The sequence below is a fragment of the Peromyscus californicus genome, unplaced genomic scaffold (assembly GCF_007827085.1).
Source record: "Peromyscus californicus insignis strain IS unplaced genomic scaffold, ASM782708v3 Scaffold_11__1_contigs__length_118956290, whole genome shotgun sequence".
Taxonomy (NCBI): Eukaryota; Metazoa; Chordata; class Mammalia; order Rodentia; family Cricetidae; genus Peromyscus; species Peromyscus californicus.
Window position 1 is genome coordinate 22,220,701 of NW_026294402.1, and position 24,706 is coordinate 22,245,406.

The 24,706-nt window shown below is 41.8% G+C and overlaps 1 protein-coding gene across 1 annotated transcript in view; it reads right to left on the reverse strand.

The window, feature by feature from the left end:
* Window positions 1-911: 911 nt before the first annotated feature.
* Window positions 912-24,706, reverse strand: part of Glb1l3 (galactosidase beta 1 like 3) — a 44,007-nt gene continuing 20,212 nt past the window's right edge. Inside the window, exons 10-20 of the mRNA XM_052727428.1 lie at window positions 18,191-18,275; window positions 15,583-15,720; window positions 15,003-15,083; window positions 14,203-14,315; window positions 13,227-13,367; window positions 12,435-12,506; window positions 11,885-11,963; window positions 11,395-11,482; window positions 11,000-11,111; window positions 1,108-1,224; window positions 912-983 (exon numbers count right to left, since the gene is read on the reverse strand). Coding sequence (XP_052583388.1) covers window positions 912-983; window positions 1,108-1,224; window positions 11,000-11,111; window positions 11,395-11,482; window positions 11,885-11,963; window positions 12,435-12,506; window positions 13,227-13,367; window positions 14,203-14,315; window positions 15,003-15,083; window positions 15,583-15,720; window positions 18,191-18,275 — 1,098 coding nt within the window. The remainder of the gene's footprint in view (window positions 984-1,107; window positions 1,225-10,999; window positions 11,112-11,394; window positions 11,483-11,884; window positions 11,964-12,434; window positions 12,507-13,226; window positions 13,368-14,202; window positions 14,316-15,002; window positions 15,084-15,582; window positions 15,721-18,190; window positions 18,276-24,706) is intronic.

The window sequence follows — 24,706 nt, forward strand, 5'->3', positions numbered from 1 at the left end:
CATCTCCTCCAGGGCAAAGCCTTCCCCACAGACTGAGGTCAACCTGGTAGACTCAGTCCAGGTGTAGGTCTAGTCCCCTCCTCCCAGGCCGAGCCAAACAATCCTGCATAGGCCCCAGGTTTCAAACAACCAACTCATGCAATGAGCACAAGATCTGGTCCCACTGCCTGGATGCCTCCCAAACAGATCAAGCCAATCAACTGTCTCACCCATTCAGAGGGCCTGATCCAGTGGGGACCCCTCAGCCATTGGTTCATAGTTCATGTGTTTCCATTCATTTGGCTATTTGTCCCTGTGCTTTATCCAACCTTGGTCTCAACAATTCTCGCTCATATAAACCCTCCTCATTCTCGCTAATTGGTCTCCCTGAGATCCACCCGGGGCCTAGTCATGGATCTCTGCATCCAGATCCCTCAGTATTTGGATGAGGTTTCTAGCACAACAATTAGGGTGTTTGGCCATCCCATCACCAGAGTAGGTCAGATCGGGCTGTCTCTCGACCATTGCCAGCAGTCTGTCAAAACTCTCTTTTGCAAAGGAAGGCCAGCATGCTTATTCTCCCCTGAGATAGAGATAATTCTTTTCCTCCCAAATGAGCACGAGGAAGCGGAAGTTAAACTTGCTTTTATTGTGTTCCTCTCTAAAGGCACATCTAGACAGAGAAGAAGAACCTACTATGTATTAAGCAATAAACTAGATAAATTTGTTTATTAAAGATTTTGACAACTATAGCCTAAAAATAGGAATTAAATGGAGAGTATAAAATATGTAATCATTTCTCTGGGTATTTAGGTTAGTTCTGTTTTTTTTTTTTTTTTCTGCAGGCTACACTGTGTTTGATATTCTTAGCAGTGATCAATATTCTGAAGAAACATTCTGGGATGGCTCCAATGATCCAGACTTGTGTTGTACTAGTTTTGCAGCTGGGGTTTATCTGTAGTTTGGATGTAAAGTCCCTTCCTTATCTTCTCAAACACGATGATCTGGGAGGAGAGAATACTGGAGGTGAGAACAGTCAGGCCTGGTTGGCAGAGGATGAAGCAAACACTGGAACAAAAGGCCCATCTCAAAGTTTATGACACCTTGGGGCAAGGTTAGGGAACTCACCTCATTGTCTTCTGGATGAAGCCAGGGACCAGGAAGGTACAGTGTTCTCTGAGGCCCAATGTCCCGATATCTTCCAAGATTACGTCCGTTGATGAACACAAACCCGTAATGCCAGTTCTAAAAAGAATGGGCGTTCGAGACACAGGAACAGAAAGTGAAACCTAAGGCACTGTGGAGTGAGAGCAAGACTAAGGAGCCTAGGGGTATTGAATATGAAAGCGACTTAGAATGGAAGACATCTAGAACTTCTCCATTGTCCGAGAAGATGCAAGAAGACAATGGAGCCAACCCTTCCCTGGAGATGCTGCTGTGGTCCTGCTGAATGATGTGTGTGTTGCATTTTTAAAGCAGGGATTTTTATTTCCAAAATAAGTACAAGGTAAATGGACGAACAGTACTGCTGACAGTGATGGGAACATCTACATGGTCTTTTTTTTATTACATTTTTATGTTCATTCATTTGATTTGTACAGGTATGAGAATTCTGCCTCAATGTATATGTGCATTCCGAATGCCTTGGTTTAGATGAGGTCGGAAGGAGGCATCAGACCCTCCTGGTACTGGAGTTAGACAGCTGTGAGCTACCATAATCTTTTATAATCTACGGGCAATACAGCATATAGTTACAGGAAGAATATTTAGGGCAAGAAAACAAAAAGCCAAGGGGACTTCTTGGTGACTTTTTTCCTCTAGAGAAATCTTACTCATGGAGAGCTGCTGAGAACCTAAATAGAGCCTTCTTAGCTCACAAAGGGTTAAAACATGGCTATCAAGGAAGCTCATTAAATAATGTACTCTCTGAGTTGGGACTCTTAAGGATCGATACCCTAGGAAAGGGTGAAATAGAAATTGTTCATTCACCAGAAGCATTAATATGCTAGCAGCTGAGTGACATAGTCACTCTCAGGAGCAAAATTCTACATGATTCCAGTTTTGTGTTCATTGTAAAGTCTCCATAAAAACAGCTGAAAAAAACTAAAGACTGGGGATAAACAGGATAATCAAAGTTTGTAAACCCAAGAGGCCACAAATAAATGCTCCTGTATTGAGTCTACCAGACATAAATAGGTTATTTAACTTAAATGCACATAAAAATACTAAGTGGTCACCCCTGAGACCATATACATATAGGTAACATTATGTGGACTGAGCTGGTTATATTTATGTATTTATGAATATATATGTATATTATATATATATGTAATACATATATATTCAACAATTAAAGAAAAAGAGGCCATGAATTTCAGAAAAAATAAGAGGAGTATATGAGAGGGATTAGAAGGAGGAAAGAGAAGGTAATAATTTAAAAATATTATTTAAAAAAGGCTGAGGCGCCGGGCGGTGGTGGCGCACGCCTTTAATCCCAGCACTCGGGAGGCAGAGCCAGGCGGATCTCTGTGAGTTCGAGGCCAGCCTGGTCTCCAAAGCGAGTTCCAGGAAAGGCGCAAAGCTACACAGAGAAACCCTGTCTCGAAAAACCAAAAAAAAAAAAAAAACAAAAAAAAAAATAAAATAAAAAAGGCTGAGGCTTGTTGCTGGTGTTGATTCAGGTGATGGTCCCCTTAAGAAAGGTGGCGGCCACCCAGCAATGAGATACCTCCTTGGAGTTTGTTATTGCATTTAAGGACAGTTGCTAAAACTTCACTGCTTAATAAAAGACAACAAAATCTTGATTACAGGGCAGTCATTGGGCAGTCCGAACCCCATACTAGGTATCTAATGCTCTGGGAACAAAGTTATCACTGGATAATAAGTGAATAAAGATTACAGTACCACTCTCAGTCAACACACTCACCACCAAACCACCCCCCCCCCCATTTTCCTTTAAAATCTTGTCAGAACCTTAACCCAGTCACTCTGGTACCTGTTTCACAAGAGCCTCTAATATGTGATTGCTCAGAGCTAATAGTCAGCTATGCCAAACAGAAAGAAAAAAAAGGTACAAGTTGAGCTCTGGCCAAGTGAGGCAAAAATACAATTTGTAGACGGAGCAAGTCAATGACAGTGAATGTCAAGTTGGTTACACAACAGTCTTATCCCATGGGACTACTGAGGCAAAAAGTCTTTGCCACCAGACAAAAAAATCTTTGATACAAAAGCCTGAGAAACTAATCCTGACTCAGAAAAAAAAAAAATAAAGGAGCATTAACTTTATTTTGTAGATTCCAGATATGCCTTCTGAGTTTTCATGCTCATAGCACAATCTAGAAAGAGAGAAGTCTTCTAAACACAAAGGGAAAAGAAATTCACACAGAGAGGGGATCCACAGGTTGCTCCGGGCAGTAAATGACTCTGAAGAAATGACAGTGGTGTAGTGCAGAGAACACGGAAGAGAAGACTCAGAAACAGTAAAAGAAAACTCCAGCTGGCACTACAGCTAAGTGTGTGGTCTGGTCCAGACAGGTGCTCTGCCCGTCCTTGGTCCCCTCCCTGCCTCTACCAAAAGAAATCATTCCCCCCTACTCTAAGGAAGACATTTCAAAACAAAACAACAGATTTTAAGACATTTCCTATCTTTGTGGGCAAAGCCTGCCCCAGGTCAGGCTCAGGGAACTGGCAAAGCCTCCCTCTGGTCCAAGGATTAGTGCTTCTGAATGATTTATCAGCGTATGCAGAAACTATCAACCACAGCATCCCAGACTACTACAGCCTGAAACTGTTCTCCCCTATAGACCCCCTACCTAGGTTAATTAAGCCTGCTTCCTTGTGCAGCTGTGCACCACAAACCCACTTTCTTAGTTACTGTTCTATTGCTATGAACAGACACCATGACCAAGGCACCTTATAGAAGAAAGCATTTAATTAGGGGTTTGCTTACAGTTTCAGGATCTTAGTCCGCAAATAAGATGGCTGGGAGCAGACATCAAGCTGGCATGGTGCTGAAGCAGCAGTAGAGAGAGAGGGGGCCTGGGCCTGGTGTTAGCTTTTGAAACATCGAAGCCCATCCTCAGTGACACAACTCCAAGAAGGCCACACCTCCTAATCCTTCCTCAACACTTCCACTAACTAGAGACCAAGCATTCAAACATAGGAGCCAATAGGGGCAATCCTCATTCAAACCACTACGCCCACCTCTGTTTCCAGCTATATACAATAAACACATCTCCTCAACTCAGATGGATCAAATAAAGCAGATTTTTCCAGGTTGCTGTTTTTGCTGGTGTGTCTTCATCAGAGCATACATGGCCCACCTGATCCCAGCTCTTCTGTCCATGTATCTGTTCTTTCTTCATTGCTCCATCACCTTAGATTTCCAGAACAAAGCCATGCAGGACATGGCAGTGTACTGTCAAAAGACTAACATTCAAGTAAGAACTGCACGCTCACTGGGAAGAGCAGGACAAGCCATAGGCATGCTGCCAGGAGAGGACTTCCAAGTACATTGCAAAGTCATGACAACTACCCCGGGAGGATTTACATATTTCATGGATTTTTTTGGCTTGGGGAGGGGAATAGAAGTCTTTGCTAACAGGACGGGAAAAGCAGGGAAAGTTATTCAAGGATGTTTAAAAGAAGTTATCCCCAAGTTTGGGGCACACCAGTCTATCCATAGTAACACCGGGCCCACTTTTATTTCAAAGATGGTGTATGGGATTTCCCAGAGGTTGGGAACACGATGGACAGTGCAGGATGGACACTCTAGTCCTCTGGCAAACCTTAAAGGGCCAGTCACACTTAAGGTCAGCCCAGCCACACTTTGCCAGAAAGCTGCTTTCACCCATTGTCCAGACTCACATCAGGGATGACACCAAGGAAGCTCAAGCTCACCTCTGTGAAATGTTATATGAATAAAATCCTTCCTGGGGGGCACGAGCTCCAATATACCCACAGATGCAGAAATTGGACTGCCAATTAATCACACAACCCATCTAGGACAAGCAATGCCCACCCTTGTTAAGGATACAGACCTAAAAGTGTATTCTCATTCAGGGATAAGATTTCACCCCTATCAACCAGAAGAGTAGGCATTTCAAAATGTGAAAATCAGGATCCACTTAAGAGTAGTGTGGTGGTTTGAATAAGAATGGCCCACATAGGCTCATATATTTGAATGCTTAGTCATCAGGAGTGGCACTATTTGAGAAGGATTGGGAGATGTGGCCTTGTTGGAGGAAGTGGGTCACTGGGGGTGGGTTTTGAGGTTTCAAAGACCCACACCAGACTCAGAGTCTTTCTTCCTGCTGTCTTTGGATCTAGAAGTAGAACTTTCAGCTACTTCTCAAGTAACATCTTTGCCTGAGAGTAGCTATGCTCTCTGCTATCATGATAACGAACTAAACCTCTGAAACTGTAATCAAGCCCCAATTAAATGCTTTCTTTTATAAGAGTTGCTGTGGTCATGGTGTCTCTTCATAGCAATAGAAAAATGACTAAAACAAGACGTTTAATACAACCTGGGAAACACCTTTGACTTAGTCATTATTCTACTGCTGTGAAGAAATACCGTGACCACAGCAACTCTTATAAGAGAAAACATTTAACTGGGCACTTGCTTACAGTTTCAGAGGCCTGGTCCATTCTCATCAAGGTGGGAAGCACGGTGGCAGGCGTGGCAGTGCTGGAGAAGTAGTTGAGAGCTACATCCTGATCAGTATGGAGGAGGGGCAGTGAGATAGAGAGGGATAGAGAGAGAGACTGGACCTAGTATGGGCATTTGAAACCTCAAAGCTGACCCCCTACTGACATGCTTCCTCTAACAAAGCCACACTTCCTAATCCTTTTCAAATAGTGCCACTCCACTATTAATAAGCATTCAAATACATGAGCCCATGAAGGCCATTCTAATTCAAAACACCACAACCTTATTGAGTACTCATACAAGGATAGCCCCCTGGATTTATTATAAACCAGAGTAAAGAGAGCACAGAACCAATGTACTAGAGACAAGATATTAATTTGTTTGGTGGAGGTTTGTATATACCCATGGCGATATAGATAGATGATAGATGGATGATAGACAGACAGATAGATAGAAAGATAGATAGATAGATGGAAGGTTTGTCAAACTTCTGTGTTGAGGCATCTGATGACAATTCTATTCATCTACCATCTCAAGAAAGTAAACACTGGCCCAGCTAACCAACATTGTTCTTGAGAAGTAAGAAAACCCTCTGAGTATTTGCCTTGGAACCAGGAAAGTGGATTCTGGCACACATCTGGCAAAACATTTTTGCCCTAGTAGGGAATCATGTACACACGATTTAAAACTCTAAAGATTATCTTGTATTTAGATGTTTAGTTTCTTGAGTTCTTTATATATTTTGGGGATCAGCCCTCTCTGTCAGATGCTAAAAAATGACTACAGATCTAAACAGAATTCTCAACAGAAGAATCTCAAATGGCAAAAAAACACTTAAAGAATTGCTCAACAGCCTTAGCTATCAGGGAAATGCAAATCAAAACAACTCTGAGATACCATCTCACACTTGTCAGAATGGCTAAGATCAAAAACACTGATGACAGCCTATGCTGGAAAGGATGTAGAGCAAGGGGAACACTGTTCCATTGCTGGTGGGAGTGCAAACTTGCACAGCCACTTTGGAAATCAGTATGGTGGTTTCTCAGAAAATTGGGAATCATTCTACCTCATGATGCAGCAATACCATTCTTGGACATATACCCAAAAGATGCTCAATCATATCACATAGTTGATAGTTTCTCAAATATGTTTGCAGAAGCATTATTCATAATAGCCAGAACCTGGAAAACAACCTAGATGCCTTTCAACTGAAGAATGGATAAAGAAAATGTGGTACATTTACACAACCAAGTATTACTTAGTGGTAAAAAAAACAATGACATCATGAAATTTGTAGGCAAATGGATGGAACTAGAATAAACCATCCCGAGTGAGGTAATCCAGACCCAGAAAGACAAACACTAGGTATGCACTCACTCATAAGTGGATATTGGATGTAAAGCAAAGGATAACCAGGCTACAATCTACAACCCCAGAGAAGCTAGCTAATAAGAAGGACCCTGAGAGAAACATGCATGGATCCCCCTAGGAAGGGGAAATAGATAAGATCTCCTGAGCAAATTGGGAGTGTTGGGGTGGGAGAGAAGATAAGGGGAGGTGGGAAGAGAACATGAAAGAACAATCAAGTTGGGGGAGAGACAGAAAGGGAGAGCAAGGAAAGAGATATCTTGATAGAGGGAACCATTATAGGGTTAGGGAGAAACTTAGTGCTAGGAAAATTCCCAGGAATCCACAAGGAGGACCCCAGTTAAGACTCTAAGCAATAGTGGAGAGGGTGCCTGAACTGGCCTTCCCCTGTAATCAGATTGATGACTACCCTAATCATAGAACCTTCTCCAGTAACTGATAGAAGCAGATGCAGAGATCATTGCTAAGCACTGAGCAGAGCTCCAGGAGTCCAGTTGAAGAGAGAGAGGAGGGATTATATGAGCAAAGGGGTCAAGATCATGATGGTGAAACCCACAGAGACAGCTGACCCAAGCTAGTTGCAGCTCACTGACTCTGCACTGACAGCTGGGGAACTTGCGTGGGACCAAACTAGGCCCTCCGAATGTGGGTGACAGTTATGTGGCTTGGGCAGTTTGTGGAGCCACTGGCAGTGGGGCCAGGATTTATCCCTAGAGCATGAACTGGCTTTCTGGAGCCCATTCCCTATGGAGGGACACCTTGCTCAGCCTTGATACAGAGGGGAAGGGCTTGGTCCTACCTCAACTTGATATGCCAGACTTCGTTGACTCCCCACGGGAAGCCTTACCCTCTCTGAGGAGTGGATGGGGCGTGGTTTGGGGGAGGAAGGGGGTGAGGGGAAATGGGAGGGAGGAAAGGAGAGGGAGGGGGAGAAGGGGAGAGTATGTAAAATGAAAAAAACCTTTTAAATAAATATAAATAAAACTTTAAAGAAAGTACCTAATGATATGGCCTGGTCCATTTCTGCTCAATAGAGAAGGATAATTCCTTGGCCAAACTAGTGTTCAATAACCAAATCACCTTAGTGTTCAATAACCAAATCACCTTAGTGTTCAATAACCAAATCACCTTAGTGTTCAGTAACCAAATCACCTTAGTGTTCAGTAACCAAATCACCTTAGACTTTATTCTGGCTCAGCAAAGACAGATACATTCTATCATAACTGTCCCTTCTCTTTCTGTTCCTACTCTTTTTAAACTTAAAATGTATTTTTAAAGGATAAGAAGACATGCATCCTGGCTTTTAGAAATATCCCCCAAAGCACCAGAATAAATGACATTGCCTGGGTTGTTCTGGCAGTTTTGATTCACAAGCCTATACATATCGGTACAGCAAAGCATTTTTAAAGAAAGCACATTCATGAGCAAGCACAGTTTAAGATGTATGTTAATGAGCATGCTCAGTTTAATGTCACAGTTCAATAAGGAAAGATGGTGGACACATTCCTAGGAAGGACTTCAAGGTCATGGGACATGTGTTTGAAGTGTTAGAAGGAACACTTCTGGGTATACTCAGCTTATGTCATTAAGATGGGAGACAAAAGCCCTTTAGCATGTTGAGCTTCTTTTTCTCAAAAAGATTTATGCCCCTCAAGGACACTTGACTCATTTAGGTACAAAGAAGTTTGCCCACCATGCTAAGATATGTTACTGTGCATTCTAGAAGGGAGCCATGGCTGGTGAGGTGTGTTGTATAAAAGGTTAGGGGATTTATTTATCATCATCATCATCATCATCATCATCATCATCCTAAAATAAGCCTTAGGATTCTTGGGACATCCCATAACACTATAATTTGCTTCTTTGTATTGTTTCACTACAACATTTAAAGACATATCTACTTATGACATAAGCCACAGAGAGATTTTTTTTTTTTCAGAAGAGACAAGCAGAAATCTTGGTACCAAAAAAGTTAAAAATGTAAATAAGAAACCCAGATGAAAGTTGCCACAACAGATCAGATCAAAGGGAAGAATTTCCAAACTTCAACACTGGTCTGTTTGAATTATGCCAGTAAAGGGGGAAAAAAGAAGGAGGAGGAAAAAAGAGGGTAGGGAAGGAGAAAAGGGAAGGAGGAGACAGCCTATGAAATTTTGAAATGTCAGTAGCAAATACACACATCACAGACATCACAGTAGGAAGAAAGAAGAGATGTGGTATAGAAACACACTTGTTGAAATAACAGTAAAATTTTCCCAAATATTGGACAAGACCCAGACACTTAAGAAGTTCAAAGAACCTCAATTACATTCTGGCAAAAAAAGGTTTTCTCTGAAGCATGTTATTATCAAACCAGCAAACCTTCAAAGAGAATTCGACATCAGTATGAGAAAATCACCAGGCTGCACAGAGGGGAATCTTTGCTACAGTAGCTGTACATGTCTCAGAAGAACACTTACAGGCAGAAGTGAATGAGATGGCATGCCCAAAGCCCAAAAAGAGAAAATATGCCACCCAAGAACACTATACTAGAAAACTTGTCCTTCAGAAATGAAAGAGAAGTAAATCCTCCCCAAGACTATAGGAAACTAAGGGGTTACAATAATCACAAGAAATGTTTGATTGAGTTATACATCTAAAAGCAAAAATATGACAACTAAAGTCAGTAAAGCAATTAAAATGTAGGATTCTCAGATACAGTATAGAAGTAAATGTATAGAAGAAAAAGATGAAAGACCCAACCCTAATTTAAAAAAAAAAAAAACTGAAAGCGAGGTGTGGCGGCAGTTCATGGCTCTGTTCCCAGAAGCCAGAAGACTAAACCAGGCACATTGCTACAAATTCAAGCCAGTGGGAAAGAAATAACAAAAAAGTAGATAAAAGAAGAAATAGAAATTTAAAAAAAATTAATTATCAATAAAACTACCATTTGCCTTTTTGAAAAGACAAAATCCACAAACCTTTAGTAGACTTAACCAAGAAGAAATTTTATGTTGCATATTTAAGCACATCTAAATATAAATATACACTTTGGGCAAACACAGATATGAAGTAGAATGTGATAAGTTTGAAGGAGAGTCTGCATTTGTTCTGTTGATGCTTTAATTGTTTGAATTTTCCAATTGTGTTTTCATATACCTTATAAATAATGATAAATTAGATGATTAAGAAAGATCATACAGTTTTATTGGAAGTAAGAGGATAGAAACAAGGGCAAAAATTCCTCCAGGCATATCATGGCCTTGCTTAGGTTTTACCTGATTTAGTCTTTTTTTTACATATATATATATATATATATATATATATATATATATATATATATATAAGTTCTCTGAGAATGTTGTATATATTTTGACCATATTCAACCTTCCTTCCCCAACTACCCCTTCTTGCCTCACTTCCTACTAAATTTCGAGTTGTTTCCCCACTCCCCACCCACCCATCAAGGCCAATCTGTGCTTCCCAAATATTCCTGGATGTGTCCATCTTCCACTGGATCATGGTAGAATCATCAACAATTCCCAACAGCTAAGAATTGCCAATAGCTCCTCAGCTGGGGGTGGGACTTTATGCCCTGCTCTCCTTTCTCTCCATTCTGGGATTTGTTCTTGCTTAGGTGTGCACAGGTCCTGTGCATGCTGTCATAGTTCCTGTGAGCTCGTATGTCTATCTGCTCAGCCGTATCCAGAGACACTGTTTCCTTACAGTCATTCACTCTTACATTCTTTTCTCCTCCTCTTCCGCAATGTCCTAGAGCCTTTAAATGATGTGTGTGGGACTGGAGACATGGCCGAATAGTCAAGAACACACACTGCTCTTGCAGAAGACCTTAATCCAGTTACCAGCACCCATGTGGACTCCCTCCTGCTGCCTCCAGGAGAGGCCACACACATTCACATGTACACATATGAACACACATACATACACATAATTTTTAAAATAAAATAAATATTAAAAGAAAATACATGTTTAGGACATCAGAGACTAGGGAGGCTTACTTACTGAGAGGTCCAAGAAGGTATCCTTGGGAGAAGGGCCAGCCTCCAAGGTCCCCTGGTAGAAGGCAGGGCCTAGATAATCCTCTGGGGCAAGCCTCCAGGTGGCAGAGCGGAGCCTGGAGAAGGGATCAAAAGATGGGGCTAAGGAGAACTCTTCCCAGCTCTCCTTCCAATACTGACCCAGCCTTCTCCCACAGAGACCAGGATCCCATCTACGTATTGAACTGGAAGTATTGGAGTAGCGATTAGAACACCCATTCTGTTCTAGTGCCGAAGTGGAGCCTCTGATATCTGCAGTATACCCCTTCAGGTGTCTGAATCTTGGGCTTTTCATCAGCAGAGGAAGAATTCATAACCTCTCAGATCCTCAGTATGTGTTGGGGGTAGGGAGGAGCATACCTCTTAAAGAAACTCATCTTCATGTCCAGAGAATAGATGGTGAAATTCTTCAGCAAAATGCCATTGATGCTAGCATTAGCACCTAATCCTATGAATGGGAAGTAGAGAAGAGACTGGCAACAGGGACTGGATATTCCAAGGTTTGGGACAGAGAAATAAAAATTATATCTGTTTTCTATCAAGGAATACAGCCAAGAGAATAACTACTGCACTGACTTATTGTCACTTAAAATTTCTTGCTGTATGCTTCCATACTACTAAAAACATTTCCCATTAGTATAGGGATCTTTCATAAAAGAAGACTGAGTCCTGGTCTAAGATGGGCCAGCATCCAACATAATTGCTCTGCTTTCCTGCCATGGACATCCTCGCTCCCAGGACTGAAGTCACCCACTTCTCAGGGGTACATTTCTGTCTTCCCAACCCCCAAACAGCCACAACTACAAATAAACGAGAGAAGTTACACTTGTTTCTCAGCACCAAAGCCTACCTTTCTGCTCATTTTGAATTTTCCATGAATAATTGATACGGCCTTGATTCTCAACCAGGATCCTCAGACGTTGACAACCCTGCTTAGGTGAACAAGTGAGTAGGAACAAAATGGCTGCCTAGAGCCCATATTCTAGAACACACTCTCTTTTCCAGCTCCTTCATCTCTCTCTCTCTCTCTCTCCTCCTCTCTCTTCCCCCCCCCACCCCCTCCCCACACACACACACCACTGGGCTCCTAACCCATAGTCAATCTGCTCTTTACTGCTGTTCCTGTTAGGACAGGCAAGAAGAATCTTTCATTCTGCTTTTGATAAGTGATCCAAACAGGAGATGGGGGTTGAATCAGGCCAAAGGAAAACCTCTACTCTTTCTAAATAATTCATCCTATAGGTCCTTAGGTCACCAAAGCTTAGAGCATGCCGTAAGATCGCAGCCCTGCTTACACTTCCTGCTTACAGCCCTTTGTGAGAAGCCCAGGAAAGGTGGTAGTCAAGCCCCAGAACCAGGCTGCCTTCGAAGGGGCAGTTAAGGATTAAGGGATTACTTACCTGAATTTTAGAAATTCTCAGATAATGAGTATTCTCATTCAGAACTCCTATACTTGTGTCATTCAAAAACACCTATGAAAGAAGAGCCAGCATCAGATTGATTGATAGGCCTGCCTGAAGGACAGAGCTTTAGGAAGAAAGTGGTCTTAAGGAAAAGAAAAACAGGTACTGACTTTAGTGCTCTGATGGCTAGAAGCGGAACAGGACTCCCCAGGAGACTGTGAGTTATATCAAAACAAACAATAAAAGTCTATTTGATCTGGCTCTAAGATTCCTATGATTCCAGCATATTGGTAAAACAAATATTAGCATATGGTAAAATGAATCTGTGACTACCCCCACAAAGACAGAGGTAGGCTCCATGCCACCAGGACACCCACTTGTAGCTAGAGTTTTCCTGCCTGGCCCACAGTCAGGACAAATCTCTGTCACCTGCCAGTCCCATAGCCACTCAGACCCAACCAAGTAAACACAGAGACTTATATTGCTTACAAACTGTATGGCCGTGGCAGGCTTCTTGCTAACTGTTCTTATATCGTAAACTAATCCATTTCTATAAATCTATACTTTGCCACGTGGCTCGTGGCTTACCGGCATCTTCACATGCTTCTTGTCATTGTGGCGGCTGGCAGTGTCTCTCTGACTCAGCCTTCCACTTCCCAGAATTCTCTTCTCTGCTTGTCCTGCCTATCCTTCCTGCCTGGCTACTGGCCAATCAGTGTTTTATTTACTAACCAATCAAAGCAACATATTTGACATACAGAACATCCCACAGCACCAGCTGTAGCCTACCTGTGCTAAATCATGAACAGAAGCGTAGAGCAGGCCTCCAGAGCAAATGGAAGTCTCATAGAGGACCAGTCCAAATGGCTGGCCACTGCCATTGTTTATTGGGAGATTCTCCATGGTGACTGGAGTGTATAACATGACAGGCTAGGATGGAAACAGGGCAGGAACGGAAGACAAAATGAGGATCAGCCACGATCCTTCTCTTAAGACTCTTGTAACTTTTTGTTGGACCACACAATGTTCCTCAAGCATTTCTTGAATGAAAACAATCACACAATAGATGCCATGACAATGCTTCTATGATAAGACAATTACTGTCCAAGAAATTCAGAGTAGTGTGGCATTGTGATGACAACATAACCACTATAACCATAAGAATTAGTCAGCAGAATAAACAAATATATTGCAAAATAACTGAAGACGAAAGGTAAATTTTCAACTCAGCAAACATGGACTTATACGGACCATTTACTCTCAATGCCTCTTGTCTAACATAGCAGCAGGAGAGGTGATGTCAATATAAATTCAAGAATTTGGATTCTACAGAGAAGACAGGCTTCTCATTTAGAAGGAGAGAAAACACAGAGAATTAAAAAAAATACAGCCTGACGAACGGGTGATGAAGAAGGTTGCCCTCATGACTCCCAGCCAGGAGATTTTCCAGTTGTGGACCCTTTCATAGCGCTCACCACATGAGTCATCTAAGCTGGGAATAGGATCTGCTATAAGATAGGCTGTCCTGCTATACCTGCTTTCTCATGCCAGTTCTTCAAGTTCTTTACCGCCATCTTTTCCAATGGAAAAGGTGGCTCCTGACCAGTAATTCCAGGTTCAGATACAATGCCATGCAGTAACTTTCAAACCCCCACCCCCCATACAAAAGTTCCTTGATGGAATATCTCCTCTTGGACCCACATCCTCTCCCCTGTTTCTCAGTGGTCCCACCCTCCACCCCTGCCCCTGCCCAAGCAGTTCTCACCTTATTTAAGTAGGGAAGGATATCAAACAATGGCAAGTAGAACACCAGGCTCACAGCAGGGTATACAGTCTTGGGAGTAAGGGGAGGCAGCCGAGGCGGACGAGGCAGGGAACCTTATGCAATGAGAATGGGTCACAGGACAAACTGGCTAAAATGGACATTCCTTTCTCTAAGCACTCCCACGGCTATCTGTGACCTCTGTATCCAGAAACAGTTAAAAAAAAAACAATGAGCTTTGTTCTAGGACACACTTCTCTAAGGGAGACAATTGGAGCCATTTTGCATTTTGAGATCTAGTAGAGACACATATGTAGGAAACATTAATTCCTGGTGCACACATATACCATGTAAACATGTATGCCTGATGTAACAGGAGACATAGAGAAGGAGGACTAGTAGAAAACTCTGTGTTACATTTTACCTCTGTTCTAACCCTCACTAGACAGCTAATTGGATGTATTTAGTCAAGGTCAAAATAATAAATTTTCTTTCTACATATGTGGTTACTAAGTTACATATAATACCAAAGCTTTGCAGATAGGAAATTCCTTGGCCTTCATCATCACATAGGAATCTGGTTTTATTATTTTCATATTTCAGTAAAGACGGTTAAAGTTTTAGAAGTGCTCATACCACCCATCTAGCTTTTGTGTGGGAAACCTGGAAGTTGATGTAAGATTGTCCTTGGTCTCAAGAGTTCATAAACTTCTAACCTCCCCCCAAAAAGACTTCTCCCTTTTCTTGTTCCTCCACAAATGATGGACAGCCCATGAGCTATCCCCCACTAAGATGCTCAGTACCTGAAGCAGAAGCAATGAGTTTCCGAAGCTTGAAATACTTTACTGTGTAGTCTCCAGCCTCAGTCAGCACAGCATCATAGTCTACAAGACAGAGGACCCTGTTTGGACCAAGCAGTCCTCCACAGCAGGCCCTGCTTCAGCATGGGGACATGTGACAACCCAGATCCATAAGAGTTGAGATAGAAGGACCATGCACCCTCTGTCTCTGTCACATTTTGTAACAGACTGAGATGTGAGTGTGAAATGTCCACCAGGAAACATTCCCCAAATCCTATCTGAAAATGTGGGGCTCATCCTGCTCTTCTACTTTCTCTCATACCTGGTATCCTAGTTCTGCCTAGCTAGATCTGAGAACAACAGGGTCAGTGCACAAAAATGAAGCAGAGCCTACACCTGCTAGGATGACAGCTGTCTGGGCAGCATAAATGTCAAAGAATAAAGGAAAGCAGACAGAAGGCTTCAGTGCTCAGCATAGACTGCATGCTGAAATCTCATGACACAAGAACATGACTGTGGAGTCTCCTCCCCAAAGCTGTAGGACCACCCATCCCAGAGAAGTGACCCCACCATCATCACTTGCCATAGCTAGTCACAACACTTAGGCGATGACTGTAATGATGGGCTCCATTTATGAAACCAAAGTTGGTTCCGCCGTGGAACATATACACGTTGAAGGAGATTCCATATTTGATAAAGCTAGACACAGTATCCTGAATTCCTGTTGGGGGGGTGGCGGTGAAAACAGAAGGGAGACAGAGACCTTAGGTGAAAACTATCAATTCCAGCTCCATCCTCCACAACCAATTCTTTTTTTTTTCCTTTTTACCAACAAGTAGGTCGAACTACCCAGAACCACTCTGAAAGAGCAAGTCCTGGAGCTTGTAACACTTTTTTTTTTTAAAGATTTTCCACCCCTGCACTACAGCTTTGGTACAAATTGAATCCAAACTGCATGTATTAAGTAACAGTCTAAAACTCTTATCTTATAAATACCTAAATTTTAAAATTATTTACACATAACTAGTATATCTTCATTCCTTCCTTCTTAGAATAGTGTCTCTAGAGGTGTTAAGAGCACCATATCACTGTACTGTGCCCATGGCCACTTATAATGTTGGCCACAAAAACTTCCATTTTGCCAGCGTGTTTAACAGTGGGCTCCCCTTCCCTCTGGCAGCCTTGAGAAGTGGGAAGATGGCAGTTTAGCATGGGCCTTGGCTCTGGCTATGCTCTTCACTGTCTGTTTACATGACCACACCTGGCTTACTCTCTGTCTCTCTGTCTCTCTCTGTCTCTCCCTGTCTCTGTCTGTCTGTCTGTCTGTCTCTTTCTCTCTCTCTCTGTCTGTCTCTCCTGGATTCTGCCTTGCTACCAATCAAATGAAGCCTTTAATTCCCACACCATCATAGGAATTATGAGTAAATGAACTGATGAAAAACTACGTATAACAATCATGACACCATGTCCCAGACACAAGTGATCACATGTCTGTTGATTGGTGACATTATGGCTGGAGATGGGGGCCGGGTTTGGGGCGATGTCAGTCCTTGTATGATCTTTAATAGTTATGGTAGTCGTGTTTTCCTTGTGTTTTTTTTTTTTTTTTCTGTTATGTAGTCCAAAGCCAGCTATTGTCTGTTTCTCAGTCACCAATTCTTGGGTAATTGTCCCACTTCAGTACAAGTGAGCTTTTCATACAGCAGTAATAAAAAAGCTTCGTGGAAATGCACTTTTGCTAAGTAAGTGGAAATTGTCAGGCATTATTCTGAGTGGCAGTATTAAATCATTTCAGAAATCCTAGCTACTCCTCCCCCACCCCCACCCCTGCCCCATTCTTGGCTTTTGAGAAAAGGACTTCTTCCATCTTGTTTTATTGAGTTGTAGTCTCTGTCTACCTTTATAGGAGTTTGATAGATGTGTACAAGGCACAATGATTAAACCAGGATAGGGCCGGGCGGTGGTGGCGCACGCCTTTAATCCCAGCACTCGGGAGGCAGAGCCAGGCGGATCTCTGTGAGTTCGAGGCCAGCCTGGACTACCAAGTGAGTTCCAGGAAAGGCGCAAAGCTACACAGAGAAACCCTGTCTCGAAAAACCAAAAAAAAAAAAAAAAAAAAAAAAAAAAAAAAAAACCAGGATAGGAAGTATGCCTCTGTCACTAGCCACCGATCGTGCTTGGCCTTTTACAGCCATCTTCTTTGGTTGTTGTAAATTTCTCACAGATTGTTTTAACAAGTAGTTGCCTCACTAAGCCAGACCTAATACTTCCTTTCTGGCTGCATTTTGGAGTCCCTCACTCAGCTTCCTCCTCTTCTCTCCACATCCTTTTCAGTCTCAAGTACCTCCTCTTCCACTCCACTCATCTATGAGAGCAACATTTTCTTTAATTTCCACAAATGAAGGAGAAGTCATATTTGTCTTTCTTTAACTGGGTAACCTCACGTAATACAGAGAACTCCATTTCCATCCCTTCTGCTGCAGATAGCAGGATTTCCTTCTTTTATAACTGAATAACGCTCCATTGTGCATATTTACCACATTCTTTGGACCCATTTATCCACTGATGGGCACCTAGGTTAAATAATTCCCCATTTTGCAGGAAGACAGACATTTCTACCTAGAACTGAAAGAAATCTTCCTCAAATCGCAAAGCTAATGCTGAGGTGCTGGGACTAAAGTCCTGCTCTTTGGCTCTAGGATCCAAGTTCTCGTCTCCCACTGCTTGTGGGTCCCGAGTAATTACCACCAATTTGTTGATGATACCGCAGATTCATCTTCTCTAGAGATGAGTAAGACATCATCATGCAAATGGTCCAGAACCTTTTTTAGGAACGTCAAACTCTCGGAGACACGTTCGTGTCCACCTTCCCTAACTGAAGACAACTCTTCCTCAGTTCTCTCACGGCACCTGTTTTGCTGCAGCAAGGAGCCTGAGAAATAGGGGCTGTTACAATAGTGTCTCAATTTCTAACAATCTGCTGGTTTCACTCAATTGTAGAACTACTGTAAGGTAAACAGCATACAATTTGCACTCACAAGGTCATCTTCAGAACATAGACGGTGCCTGTAATTAGCAAAGATGGATATTTGTGTCTGTGCAGACATGCCAGTCAACAGTGAGATGTGTGAATGAATGACCCATGGCATTGGACCTTCCTGACTCAGCGTCAGAAACTCTGATGCACTTACTGTTTGCACTTTTGACATTGTGCTCATTCCCCCACGTGTCATACCAGCCAGTCCAGTATTCCATAACCATAATGGGTTTATTATTCTAGAAAGAAAGCAAAGCAAACACGAAGTGTTTGTAACAAAGGAAAATAAATTGGAACAGGGGTACCATGAGAGAGAACACATTCAATGTTTCCCACCTTTTCCCCAATGCAGACATTTTCCTATTTTGATACAAACTCTCTCATACTCATATAATTTTTATTTCTTTTTTTAAAAGATTTATTTATTTTATGTATTCTGCGTCTGTCTGCATATACACCTGTGTGCCAGAAGAGTGCATCAGATCCCATTATAGATGGCTGTGAGCCACAATGTTGTTGCTGGGAATTGAACTCAGGACCTCTGGAAGAGCAGCCAGTGCTCTTCACCACTGAGCCATCTCTTCAGCCCCTAATTTTTATTTCTAACAGTACTTATTTGTATATCTTTTTGCTAATAAACTATTACATAAAGGTTTCAAATTCTCCTATCTGTATGAATTATACCTTTCATGGCTATAAAATTGATAACACATCAAAATGACTAGTAATTATTGAACTTCTGCTATTATGAGGCACTGAGTAAAACATTTTATTTAGGTAGTTCTATGTGACAACCACACAGTGATCAACCACCACCCCACTGTACAAATGGTAAACTGAGGTTAGGTTACTGTCCAACTTAGCTTGGAAGTGCTGGAACTGGGATTTGAACCCGCAAATGTAGTTCCTGCAGCTACAGTCCTAAGCACTGCTCTGTGCTACAGGTGTGAGCACAAAAGAGTTGTTAGCACAAACTATATGGAAATATATCAAAGTCTTACATTTCCCAACTCTCCAGAACTTATTTTTACCTAAAATGTGGGCATTTCTTTTAAATTTTATCCTGTGGATGCCAAAACTCTTGATCAAACACATTTTCAAGTTAATGACTCTATTCACTCCATTTCCACCAGCATTCTTAGGTCAGCTAAACAATGAAGGTTCTTGTTAAAAAGGTAGTATCTTACTAGTAAGCCCTGCTCTTGGGCCAAATGTATTAAAATTTTGTCTGCATTCCAATTTCTCTGTCTGTGTCTCTGTCTCTGTCTCTGTCTCTGTCTCTGTCTCTGTCTCTCTCTCTCTCTCTCTCTCACACACACACACACACACACACACAGCACTAACTAAAAGAAAACTAAAGTAGCTACACTTATATTAGACACAACAACTCAGAAAAACAGGAAATACATTACATAATTCTAAAGGGATAAATTTCTCAGCAAAATACAATATACAAAATGCAACTTTCCAATAAATACTATATGTAAATGTACTTTAAAGGACCCTCAAAATACTTAAGACAACCATTAATAGAACAATGGGATGAACAAATCATAATCATAACTTGAAAATAAAAGCAAAGTACATATTATTCTCAAATATTGAAATATATTTGATCAAATATATCAAAAAGTACATATTATTCTCAAATTATCTTCTGACCTACACTTGCGCAGTGTGAAATGAATACACATACACACACACACACACACACACACACACACACACACACACACACACACAGTATAAGAAGAAAAATTAAGAATGACTGGGAAATCCCTAAAGATTCAAAACTTCAACAACATAGTTTAAGCATGGAATAAGGAAAAAATCTCAAGAGAAATTTTTAAATGTTTTGAATTCAATGGAAATACAATATACCAAAATTAGTGTGATGTAAATGTAGGAAAATTGGTATCAATAAGGATTTATATGAAGAGAAAATTATCAACACAATAATGTAAGTTTTAACCAGGAAAAAAAATATGTAGGTTAAATAAAAGCAAATACAATCCAAAGACACAGAGAACAAAAACTATTTTGCAGAAAACCTCAGGGCAGATATCTATCTAATTTTTAAAAAATAGAGAAAAGGATGTCACCAAGGTCATTGACTAGGGAATGTCCCACACGCTTCCCTCCGTGAAAACTAAAATTAAAATAAACAGAAAAGATGATGATGGTATTTTACTGGAATGCTTGAGAGAAGATGCAGGAGGCATCTTACAGAGACACCACGGAATGTCACTGTGTAAAGCACGCTCCCTCTCCCCAGATGGCTTCATTTGGCTTGAGCAACAGCAAGGCCTGGTGGGTGGCTTTTGACTCAGTGATAGTTGCTGAGTAGAGTCCAGTTGAACCTAGCTGAATCAGCAGCACTTCTTTGTGACGACCAAATCCCAGATCTATGCATGAATTTCTACACCCCTTTGTATCCTGATTTCCTTATACAGTGGGAGACCACAATACCTACTGCATCGCCCCGGGAGAGCTGGGAAATAGCAAACACCTAGTACAGTGCCTGGCACAAGAGTGATCAGCCAATGTTAGTGACTCACGTGGTTTGAATATGAACTGCCCCACCCCCACCCTGACCCTCACACTCATATATTAAATGCTTGGTTCCCATCTGGTAGCACTGTTTTGGGAGTTTCTGGCAAATTTTGGAGGTGGGCACTCCTAGCTGAAAGAAGGAAGTCACTTCAGGTGGGCACTCTGGGGTATTTTTCCCTTGGCCCCATCCTATCTCACCTTCTGCATCCCGTGTGCTCTGATGATCTGCCCGAGGACATGAGGCCAAACAAGCCAGGACTGAACCCTCTGAAAGTGTGAGAAAACAAAAAGCAACAACAAAATCTCTTTCTTCCTCTAGTCGCTTATGAACTAATGCTCTGAGGCTAGATGAGGAAGACAGTGATCCGAATGGGATTTCGTCAGGTAGCACAGCTGAGCCTCCCTTTCGATGCCTTTTGGTATGTTAATTGAGTAGAAGGACCCAGGTACTTATGGTCTTCTTCTCACAATCTTTTAATGGCCCATCCATCCTTTTATATGTGTGTGTGAGACCTCTAGGTCAGATTCTGTGATGGTCTAGACTTGACTTTACAGGCTCCATCTTAGGGAAAGGGCTACCATCCCAGAACATCTGCTGTACTCAGTTCCAGGAAGAATCTCAGGAATGTGCCATGGCAACCTGAACAGATACAGGGCAGTAAAGTTTAACAAGATCCAGATGCTCCTGCAGACATCCTGTCTGCGATTTATGGCCCTTGAAGATATCTAGATAATCCTGCCGAGCAGCCCAGATAATCCTGTTCAGCAGGTTGTGGTTCCCTGCCAAAAGTCTAACCCATTGGTTTCAAACGTGGTTTTGCCCAAAGTCTAGACCAATAGTTTCAAAAACATCACCTTGCCCTATATCGCTTCTACCCAATCCCAAGTTGCCAATTCCCAGCTCGTGGTTTTTCCCTATAAAAACTCTCTACACCTGGGCTCATGGCAGCCGCCACATTTCCTTGCATCTGCCGAGCGGTGGCCCAAGTTGAACCTGAATAAAAGGACCCTTATGAGCTTGCATCGGAAACCAGCTCCTTGGTGGTCTCTGGGGGTTTCGAGAAACAGGTACAACAATTCAAATGAAAACACGTTGAGTTGCACTCAAGAGAAAAGACCTGCCCAGCATGACTCTCAAAGGAAAAGTTAAGGGGAGACTGCACCCTGATAAGGACTCTGCCTGGCTGTGGATTTTCTACCTACTGTTCCATAAAGTCCCACAACACTTAACCCCGTCTCCCTGAAGACAGAGAGCTGAAGGAAGGACTGTTCCATTTTCCTCAAGCTAAAGCTTGAATCAATCGTTCTTTCCACCCCTCTACATCTCCTGGTTCTCTGGTAAAGCGTGGATCAGTAAAAAAAAAAAAAAGAAAAGAAAAGAAAGAAACCTCCCTTCCTGGTGAAAGCTTTGATGGAGCGAACCAAGAGAAAGAGTCCAAGCTCCCCTCGGTTCCTGGTAGGGGTGCAGAAATCATTAGGGAAGAAGAGACCCACCTGACTGCTCACCCTGCTCACCGACAGGTAGCCCAGGTTCTGGGATATCCTAGCAGCTCCTGGAAGACACATTATATCCCAGGATTCTTTCTTTCCAGCTCACAGTATTGGTGGAAAGAAGAGGGTTTGGATTTTGACAGCCAGGGGGCTATAGCTTGAACCTTAGGCTGTTTGGTACCTCCTTGCCTGTTTCATTTGGTTGGAAAATACTTGTTTTGATTTTGTTTTTAGAGAACGTCATTCATTTGGCTGTCTGCTTGCCTTATGAGTTGATGAGTTCCAGCCTAGGTACCACCACACCAGGGCTCTGTATTTCCATGCTGGAGGCTTTAACTGCCAACTGACCTTGCTCAGGGCACTCTGCAGTATGAGCTGGCCCAAGCTGGCATTGCCACAGTATGAGGTTTGGACAGAGGTTCTAGACGTTGAGGGCTGCACTGCTAGTATAAGATGAAGACAAGAGGGTAGCAAGTCCCAGGAAAATGTATTTCTATGAAGAATATCCACATGTTCACTTTCGGTTTTTGTCTCTGTCTTCTTATAACTTGTTTCCTAGGATGTGTGGTGCAGTTTCAATACCAGGAATACTTGGAGCCACACATTTACTAAATGGGCAAATACCATCATGGGTCTCTGACTGAGAAGGAGTGGCATATAATCAAAACATAGAGTCAGCCAGTTTGTGTGTTAGATTCTTGTGAGTGGTGGCTGCCTAAAGGTTCTTTAACTTGTCATAACATTTCTTAATTGGAATCATTTTGTCAAAAGTGAGGTAAATGAGATAAATCTCCTCGTGTGTAAGCTTTCATGCTCTTGCTTAATAAGGATTCTGAGATATAAGCCAGACAAAGGCTCCTGACAGGAGTGAAAGGCCTCATTCCTCTCCTTGGCAGAAAGCAGGGAAATAACCAATTGGTTTTACATGTGTGCTTGATTTGGTTTGGTTTGGGGGTTATTGTGTTTTAACTCTCTAAATCTGTCTCCAGTCAGTGTTGAACCCACAGCATAGCTCTCATAAATGGAATCCTTCCTGTCATTTGAAATATAGGCAGACATGTTTTCCCCTTGAAAACTTAAGTACTCAGCCTAGATAGGAAGCATTCTATTCTGAGGCAAGACATATCCTTTAATGTAGCACCCAGTAAGAGGATTGAATGAGAAGAACAAAGAAGCAAGACATTCCTGAACTTATAGTCAGTTCTCATCTCCAGATATGTTTAAACTAGAAAAACACTAGTTATACCAATAATTCACAGAAAAAAATGGCTGACTTGTGTGTCTATTTTTATTGTTTAACACCCTACCTGGGTGTTATATATTCAAGCTCTTTTAAGTATTCTACAAACTGCAAAAAAAAAAGAAAAAGAAAACATTAGTAAAAGACAGCTAAGGTTAGTGAGAAGCATAGAAACCCACCAAGAAAATCCTATAGGGACACTTGATGATAGGGGCTACACATCAGAAGAATCTAATTGTAATCTAAACGTCAGGATAATGCCTAACTTAGATCAAGCAATGCATTCTGGAAGGGCTAAGCCAATGACTAGCTAATATAAGTTTAAATGAAATACAAGAAATACAATAAAAAACTTATAAGAACCCTTCAGAATTTAAAAAAAAATGTTATCAAGTGTATTGGAAGCACATTAATGCTGATCCAGTGAGTATAGCCATGGTTGGCATCACCTTTATAGGACAAAGTGCCCCTAATAGTCACAGAAGACACAAAGAGTTGGACATGGCTAGAGGACTGAACTGACCTCAAGTTGTAGGTATTGCTTTCAAAATCTATAATGCAAGAGAACTGAATAATAAAAAATATGAGAGAGCCGGGCGGTGGTGGCGCACGCCTTTAATCCCAGCACTCGGGAGGCAGAGCCAGGCGGATCTCTGTGAGTTCGAGGCCAGCCTGTACTACCAAGTGAGTTCCAGGAAAAGGCGCAAAGCTACACAGAGAAACCCTGTCTCGAAAAAACCAAAAAAAAAAAAAAAAAAAAAAAAATATGAGAAAAGGAAAGAAATGGATGAGGCAAATGTGGAAAAGAGTGTCTGGGTCACTGTGCCTATTCCAAGGAAGAACATTGGAAGCATAAAGATCAAAAATTAAATAAAGTAAAAGAAGCAAGAGAAAGAAAAGTTCACAGCTAGATGAAAAAGACAAAACTCTGAATTAGAAGATGATCCACAGAAGAGCCTAGGTGTTCCCCTAATATTTCAGAGCCAATTCGAAATTCCCACAGAAGCCCTCAGTACAGCTAACAGTAGGCAGTCAACTTATGGAGTTTCACTTGGATATGGGTGCTAATTGTATTGTTCTCAATACACAATGGTTCAAAACAACAGAACATCAGAAGTAACAAGGGAAATGGAACAAACTTTTCCTCCAACCTGTGTCTGTCAGCTAGGAGATTGGACTAAACTATATTAAAATATCATCTCCTTTATATGTTAGAATGCGCATCTCTATCATTGGACACAAATTATTATGTAACTTAAGTTCTCCAATGACATTCTTTCTAAAAAAAAAAAAAGACAATGAATTCACCTACAGGTCCCAATTAGTAAAAGCCATGTGCTTACAAATGCTGCTTGCTTTCTCTGAGAAGAAACTTTTGCTCCTGAG